At 47.0% G+C, this 8951-nt stretch overlaps 1 protein-coding gene across 1 annotated transcript in view; it reads left to right on the forward strand.

Annotated features, from left to right (window-relative positions):
• Atf1 (activating transcription factor 1) overlaps positions 1–1040 on the forward strand; it is a 33360-nt gene extending 32320 nt beyond the window's left edge. The window contains 1 exon segment of the mRNA XM_051160348.1: positions 804–1040. Coding sequence (XP_051016305.1) covers positions 804–948 — 145 coding nt within the window. The 3' untranslated portion in view covers positions 949–1040.
• The last annotated feature ends 7911 nt before the right edge of the window (positions 1041–8951 follow it).

The following is an 8951-nucleotide window of genomic DNA, read 5'->3' on the forward strand; positions in this document are numbered from 1 at the left end:
GCTGAGGCAGGAGGGCTTGAGAATTTAGGGCTAGCCTAGGCTATAGAGCAAGGACTTGTCTTGAGAAAGCACTAATTGGAAGCTGACTGGGTGGTAGAGAGAGCTGGCTGGCCCAGGTGGTGAGGCCTCTCAGGACAGTGGACATGTGTTTAGCAGAACTGATAGAACTCAGTACTTCAGATGTACGGATGGACATGGCTTGGGCCTCACACTTAGAACCCTGGTGAGGTTGAGGTAGGAGAATGTCTAGGCCAGCCTTGTCTAAGTTCTTACTGTGTGAGTGTGTGCAGGTGTCTGTGAAAACCAGAAATGTCTTTCACACCCCCAAACTAGTTACAGTTGCAAAACATGGGAACTGAACTTGGGGTCCTCTGCAAGGGCAGTGAGTGCTCTTTTGTTGGTTGGTTGCTTGGTTGGTTTTTCAAGACAGGGTTTCTCTGTGTAGCCCTGGCTGTCCTGGACTCCCTTTGTAGACCAGGCTGGCCTCAAACTCACAGCGATCCACCTGCCTCTGCCTCCCGAGTGCAGTAAGTGCTCTTGACCACTGAGCCATCTCTTCTCCAGCGCCATCGGTGCCACCTTAATTCTTCAAATGAAGGTTGGCTAGTGGCATGTGCTTACAGCCCCTCACTGAGGAGGAGGAGGAGGAGGAGGAGGGTGAGGCAGAGGATTGCAGATTTGAGGCCAGCTTGGGCTGCACAGTAAAACCATGTCTACTAAACAAAGTCAAGAAATAATGGGGGGGAGACGACAAGGGGGAATTCCATGCCTGTGTTTTCCTGATGTTTTACACTTGTGTTTAGAGAAGCCGCCCGAGAATGCCGCCGGAAGAAGAAAGAGTACGTGAAGTGCCTGGAGAACCGCGTGGCCGTTCTTGAAAATCAGAATAAGACTCTAATAGAAGAGCTAAAAACTCTGAAGGATCTTTATGCTCATAAAAGTGTTTGATTCTTTAAAGAGAAAGTATTTTTGTGGACTTGCTTAAAAACTAGGTGGATTTCTTTTAGTGGAGTTCTATAAATTCAAAAGTCAAAGCAGCCACTTTGAGGCTTTTACCACGCAGAGGTGGCAGCGACCTTCAGGAAGCTGCTGGCACAACTGGAAGCTCCGGAAAGTGCGCAAGGAGACGGACTTTTAACAATTTAAACTGAAATAATAGCAACAAAATTGGCGGACAACATTGGCGAAGCAGTCCGGTCCCACCCACTAAGTAGGAGAGAGAGAGAGTGTGTGTGAGTGTGTGTGTGTGTGTGTGTGTGTGTGTGTGTGTGTGTGTGTGTGTGTGTCTACGTTTCTGCCAATAAATTTTAAATGACAAATGTAAAAGAAAGCCAAACATCACTGAGTAGGTAAATGATGTGGTCTGCTGTGCTGTCTGTCGTCAGATGCACTAAATGAGTTTCTAACAGTTGGTTTTATTGAGAAGCTTCCTGAAGACTCAGATGCGCGGTCCTGCAGTGGGTCGTGCTTTTTATCAGAATGGAAAGAAAGCTGTCTTGACAGTTTTAAATAGTTTGGTTTTAAGCTTCCTCTGATAAGGGCAGTTTTTCACAAGTATATACATAATAAATTGGTTTTTGATTCTCTAATCCTATATGCTGTTGAAGATCATTACTTACTCTTTTGTGCTTTAACAGAATGAAGTGTTTACAAAAGCCCTTAAAATATTTTAAATAACCTAAAGATGCACACCAAAGCTTCCCCAAGAGGGTTTTATAATCATCCTACAGTAAGGTTTGTTGGGTTCTAAAATAGTTATTGAGGCAATTTTACATTGAGACTATTGTGTAATGTAGCCTATGGTACCTTTACAAGAGAGGTGACTGCCGATATATTTTTATAGTGAATCTTTATAAATTCTAATGTTGAGTTTTTAATGATTATTTTAAATGTTTATATAGTTTGCTTAGTAAAAAAAAAATTTGTATCTCAAAGTATCATTTTTATATTATGAGAAGAGTAAAGTTTTCGATTGGCTGATATTTGAATGTATGTTTTCTATAAAGTTTTCTCTAAAGTTCAAGCTGTGGTCAGTACACCAGCGTTTAACCTGTATTCTAATCTGTGTACACTTGGAAACTGTACTGCAAAACTGTTGTGTGCCTACATAGTATGTTTCATATCATCTATGAAATTAAAGAACATTTGATAATATTAACTTTGCCAAATGCAGATGTAATGTTTGATGCATGAACACCAAGCCCACTGAGAGTGTGAGGCGACTCTGGGAACTTCAGTCTTACAGTGCAGCTGGATTCAAAGTCCTGCTCTGGATGGGCTTTGATCCATCCAGTCAGGACCAGTCACAGTGGATGCACCCAGGAAAGCTGCTGTTCTGCAGGGACCCAGGACCATCCCTTCAGTGAGCAGAGGCATCTCATTAGTTGGCCTTGATTGCCAAGGAGAGTTCATTAGTGGGTTGGCTCACTTAGCAGTTTGTTAGTCCTTACTTTGTTTTCTTATACAAATTAGTCTTAAACTGGCGGTCAGCCTGAAGAGCATGTGTGTTTTGTCAGAGTTGTAGCGCAGGGTGGTGGTTAGTTGGGAGGTCACAGTCGGTTCACATGTGTACTAGCCGCATCTAAGGCGTCACGGGTCCATTTCATTTTGCCTTTTAGTGCAGAATGTGGAGCCTCGGACTTGCACATACCAGGCCAGCACTCTACAATGAGGTATGTCCAGCTCACTAAATGTGATGATTTTCCCCCCAAGACAGGGTTTCTCTGTGTAACAGCCATGGTTATCCTGGAACTCTCTATAGACCAGGCTGGCCTCAAACTCACAGAGATCCACCTGCCTCTGCCTCCCACATGCTGGGATTAGATGTGTGCCACCATACACACCCGGCTGTGTGAGGATTTTTTAAAACAAAGGTGAAGACCAGGTATCCTTAGCTCATCGGAATGATAGATGCCTGCTGACTTAGAATAAGCACTCAGTTGTGGTGACGGCAGGCATTACAGCATCCCAGGAACAGACGCTGTGCCACATAGTGCCAGCTGAGTACGGTGTGATGGCTAAGGAAGGCCAAGAGGTCAGGGGCTTCACATGCATATCAAATCTAACCAGTAACGTCGTTGAGGTTGAAGATTCAGAAGGCTTTTCTAGGTAGGCCTGCCCCAGTCTACCCACTGTCGTGTCCCCCCCCCCCCCATTCTTGGAGGTAGATGTGGTAACTGTGCCCTTTGACTAGTGTAGTCTGTTGTAGTCACAGGCTTCAGAGATTAATCTTTCGGGCATGGCATTATATGTAGTCATTTGTTATTATGTACTGTGTATCAACCAAAACAAGTTACTCTGAGTCAGGGTGACTTCACATACACACGCACAGGTGTGTGCGGCTTCCCGAGAGAGCAGCCGTGAGCTCACCTTAGGCCTTTTACAAACCCCAACCCCAGTGAACACAGGGAAGAGGAAGAAATAAGCAGCCACCCCGTCTGTAGCGCTTGCTAAGGGTACATCAGCAGCAAACGTGACTGCTGAGCCTTCCAGCCCGATGGCGCACCTTCAACCCCAGCATGAGGGAGGAGAGGGAGGCAGGGCGATTTGAGGCCAGCCTGGTCTACAGAGAAAGAAAGAAAAAAGTTTTGAGAGTAGCCTGTTCTTGAGACTATCAGTGTAGCCACGCAGTGACACCAAGGTTTCATCTGCAGGAGAAAGCTGACTCCCAGTCGTCCTCTCCCCGCCTGGGTGGCTGGCACGCACCTGCACCTTATACACACACGCAGCAATAAATTAATTTTGAAATAACAGCAATGCCACCTCTGCCCTAGCACACACCTTTGCTGAACCCAGGGGGTGCCGTCTTAGTAGCCCGGCATAAGGACTCCTCAGATTTGATAAAGGTCCGAGTTCAAATTCATGTAGTCACAGAAAATTTTGACACTCTACACGAAGAGCTACACAGCAGATAACAAAACGAATGTAAATTCTAGGTTGACTCAATCCCAAAATTTGTGGTCTTGGTCACTGGAATGTGTTTCCCTTTGGTGTTTTGAGACAGAAAGGCTTTGTTCTGCTCCTTGGCTTGGCTTAAATAGCTTAAAGTCTAGTCTGTAAGATTTTAAAATGTTCTGTTTAAATGTGTCCACTAGATGGCGACCCTCCTTTATAATCACAAATATGTAGAAAATAAGCGGAGCACAGTAATCCCAGCACTTGGGAGGCAGAGGCAGGCAGATCTCTGTGAGTTCCAGGCCAGCCTGGTCTACAAAGCGAGTCCAGGACAGCCAAGGCTACAACAGAGAAACCCTGTCTCAGGGGGAAAGAAAGAACTAAAAATGTTCATTAACATTCCCCAGCCTATAAATAAGTCAAATTAGTGGTGGAGGTTGGGGGGTGGGGTAGCCCAGGGTGTGGAGCGCTTGCCCAACATGGAGTGAGGCACATGCTGCAGTTCTATTGTGTGTTCTGGAATAAAACTGAACGCCAGACCTGCAAGATGATTCCGTTCCTGACCCTAAAACGAACAGTAGAACCCAAGTGTCCTCTGAGACAGACACGCACACACACACACATCCCGAACTCGCATACACGCCCACATAATTTTGAGAGCTGGCTCAGGGCTTGAGAACTCGAGCCATTGCAGAGGACCGAAGGTCAGGTCTCAGCACCCACGTGGCGGCTCATAACCATCCCTAGAACTCGAAACTCCATGGCAACAGGCGCCTAGGCATGCACAGACACAAATATAGGCAGACCATGCGTGGCGGCACACGCCTTTAGCTGTGGTACTTGGAAGGCAGAAGCAACCTAGTTTCCAGCTAGGGCTACATAGGCCCCTACCTTAAGGAGATCAAAACAAAAACAGATGCACTGGGCATTTTAACCAAATAGCAAAGACGGTCAGGTTGAAGTAGGAAGCAAAGTCCTACTGCGTCTTTTTTTGTTTTTTGAGACAGGGTTTCTCTGTTTTAGCCCTGGCTGTCCTGGACTCACTGTAGACCAGGCTGGCCTCACAGCGATCCGCCTGCCTCTGCCTCCCAAGTGCTGGGATTAAAGGTGTGCGCCACCCCCACCCCCAGCCATACTGCAACTTAAAATGTTAAAAATGAAGAAATCTAAGAAACAAGGAACGTTCTAACACAAAAGCAGGAAAGTAGTAAGTCAGATGGCAACAACTAATGACTGTAAGACACGGCTGATGGTGAGGCCTGTCCTACGGAGCATGGACTTGGCTCACACAGCCTAGAGGGACCTGAGAATCTCTCAACCGAGACTGCCCGGATCAGCCAAGGCTGTGGGCATGTCTGAGGGCACAGTCCGTTGTGGGCAGCACCATTCCCTAGTCCTGGACTAATAAGAAAGCTCACTGAGCCTAGGTCTGCAAGGGGGCCAGCAGCAAGCGGCATTCTTCCTGGGTCTCGCTGCACGTCTGAACTCGGCAGTAATGAACGCTGTACTGTACATAGACTAAGTGTGCTGGCCTCCAACTTCCTGCCCTGGCCTGCCTCGGTGATGGACTGTAACCCACTTGGGGTGAACTAAACATTTTCCTCCTCTCAGTTCCTCTCGTCACAGTATTTGTCAGAGCAACAGAAGGAAACTGGACTGATGAGTAAAAGCCGGTATGCCAGGGAAACGAGATGTGTGCTCCCCTTAGATAACCACCAACAGAAAATGCTCCTTTTGCCATGATTCAGTGCAGAGCACACACACACATCTCCGAGTATGAAAATAGAAACTTACACTCAAGTTTTGAAGAATTAGTAAGGACTGTGGGGTTTTTTCTTTTTCTTTTTTTTTTTTTTTTTTTTTTTGGTTTTTTCTTTTTTTTTTTTTTAAATTATTATTTTATGTGTATGAGTACAGTCTTTATGCACACTGGAAGAGGGCACCAGACCTCATTACAGATGGCTGTGAGCCACCATGTGGGTGCTGGGAATTGAACTCAGGACCTCTGGAAGAGCTCTTAACGCCTGTGCTCAACGCCCCAGACTGCTTCTTTGGTCCGAACTGTAGTCTTGGCAGGGACACTGGGGTCTTTGCCTGGAGAAGGTAGGACAGTCACCCCTAGTTCCTACTTCACAGGAAAGTATGTCGGATCTTCTAGGCCTGGCCGCCCTACAGAGGAACCTTGGTGATTGTCCCAGTAGCTGGTACGTCTGTCGTTTTTAATAGATTTGGAAGCTACTTGCTGTGCACTTCCTGCTTACTCAGCTGAAATTTATCAATGTCAGGTCTCTAATGGGTTTGAAGACTAGATGTATCAGCATAACAGCAACAACCAGGCTCCCGATGAAGAACATTAGCAATTATTTGGGATTATGGATGGGAGTTAGTTCAATAGAAATTATAAGAAGCAGATGGCTTGGGATAGGGTCAGGGAGTATTTAAAATAAACCTAGAAAACAATCAGAAGTACAGTTTGAGCCAGGCGGTGGTGGTGCACACCTCTGATCCCAGCACTCGGGAGGCAGAGGCAGGAGGATGAGTTTGAGGCCAGCGTGGGCTACAGAGCAAGTTTCAGAACAGCCAGAGCTACACAGAGAAACCATGTCTCAAAAACAAACAAAACAAAAACATGTGACACAAATTCTTTGACAAGAATTTCCATGTTGTGAAACAGCATCAGCTAAACCCTAGATTTTCCATAGTTGGAATGAACACTGGTGCTGACATCCTTGAAAAGTCCCGAGTCTCTGTAGAAGACTTCAGCTAGCACTTTTGGTTGTAAACTCTCAGGCCAGCACTCCTTTTTGGTCTTTTGGTTTTTCAAGGACAGGGCTTCTCTGTGCAGCCTTGGCTGTCCTGGACTTGCTTTGTAGACAAGGCTGACCTCGAACTCCCAGAGATCCACCTGCCTCTGCCTCCCGAGTGCTGGGATTAAAGGCGTGCACCACCACGCCCAGCTCTCAAGTGAAGTTTTTGAAAAGGCTGGCCTCAATGAAGGTTTTAGTTTAGGTGTATAAAGGAGCCCTGTGGGCACAAAGGTGCAGGCACCCACAGAACCACCAGAGGGCAGCAGAGTCCCAGGAGCGAGAGACTAATTGTGAGCCACCTGATGGAGTGCCGGGAACAGGATTGGGTCCTCTGCAAGAGCAGCACATACTCTTAATTGCTGAGCCATCCCTCCATCCCAGACAGCGTTAACTTATTTCATTTTTTCGGTTTTTTGAGACAGGGTTTCTCTGTGTAGCCTTGGCCATCCTGGACTTTCTTTGTAGACCAGGCTGGCCTCGAACTTACAGAGATCCTTCTGCCTCTGCCTCCCAAGTGCTGGGATTAAAGGCGTGCACCACCACACCCGGCTCTAAAACACAAAATTTAATTGTTTAGCTACACAGAGAACCCCTGTCTCCAAAAACAAAACAAAACAAAAAAGCAGGCTGTAGGGCATTTTCTTAATTAGTGATTGATTGGAGAGGTCCTAGCCCATTTGTGTGTGTATTGATAGTCCTGGGTTGGTGGTCCTGGGTTCTGTAAGAGAGCAGGCTGAGCAAGCCATTAAGCAGCACCCTCCATGGCCTCTGCATCAGCTCCTGCCTCCAGGTTCCTGCCCCGTGAGTTCCTGTCCTGACTTCCCTCAGTGATGGAAGGTGAGGAGATCTAAGTAAAATAAGCCCTTTTCCCCCAAGTTGTCTTGGGTCGTATTTCATCACAGCAATAGAAACCCTAACTGTGCCGGGCGTGGTGGTGCACACCTTTGATCCCAGCACTCCGGAGGCGGAGGCAGGTGGATCTCTGTGAGTTCAAGGCCAGCCTGGTCTACAGAGTGAGCCCAGGGCTAAACAGAGGGACCCTAACTGTGACACTTCCTTTAAACCATTGTTTTATGCCTCTGGTTAAGAGACATCTTGTACGTGGGGTGCTCTTGTGTACCACAAAGTAAGTTCACCTAAGTCATTAATGCCATTTTTAAACAGTATTTGTTTAGTTTGACACAGGATCTTTCCTTGTACCCTTGGGTGGCCTAGAACCTGTCATAGGGCAGGCTGGGCTCAGATCCCTTATGGTCACCCTCTGCCTCTGAGTGCTGGGATTACAGACATGCACTGCTGTGCTTACATTTGTACATGATGATTTTCAAAATGTACACTTATCAAAAAGATTTTCTAGGGTCAAAGTTTAACTCATCAGTGTAAAACTAGAACCCGCTTCTGTTTGAAACAATGAACCTTCTTTAAAAGGTGTGTGTACATATGTGTGTGTGCACGCCAGTGTGTGTGCATGTTGAGGCAGAAATACCTACACTATTTTGAATGCCTGCTTTGATATATTCCATAATTCTCTTATTAGAGCTTACATGGGGGTTGTGGCTCAGCTGGGACAGGTCTGCTTACTTGTCTAGGCCCCGTGTTCCATGCCCAATACAGAAAAAACAGGTATGGTGGCACACATCTGCGATCCTAGCACTGGGGAGGTGGAGGCAGGAGAATCAGAAGTTCAAGACAGGTTCAAGAGCAGCCCGGGCTACGTAAGACCCTGTCTCAAAAACGCAGGGAGAGATGGAGAGATGGCTCGAGGGTTAAGAGCACGTGCTCCCAGCACCCACACTGGGTGACTCCAGCCCCAGGGGACACGGAGCCTCTGGCCTCCCAGAGCTCTGCATTTGTGTGCACACGCTCTTACAAGCACATGTGCATATGCGTCATTAGAAATAATGAAAATAAACGGTTTTTAAGAAGGCAGGGATAGATCTTTTTACCACTGACATTTTGTCGGCCATCTCTCAGCTAGAAGTCTGTGCTCTATAGGCACCACAGGGCTGGCCTTAATGCTGCCCTTGAGAGGAGAGAGAGGCTTCCACCTGCAACCTGTCCAAGAAAAAGGAGCGCGTGGGCTCGGGATGAAGGATGCCTACCGGCCTCAGAGGGCAAGAAAAGGACCTTTTGTGCTTTAGAACCTAAGAACAGGCTCCAGCCCAGGGACTTTTCCTTCTAATCCTCTCAGTTGCTTCAAGTTGGGTCTGCATCTGCTTCCCTTGCTGGCACATCCCTCTCCTGCTTGGG

The sequence above is a fragment of the Acomys russatus genome, chromosome 17 (assembly GCF_903995435.1).
Source record: "Acomys russatus chromosome 17, mAcoRus1.1, whole genome shotgun sequence".
Lineage (NCBI taxonomy): Eukaryota > Metazoa > Chordata > Mammalia > Rodentia > Muridae > Acomys > Acomys russatus.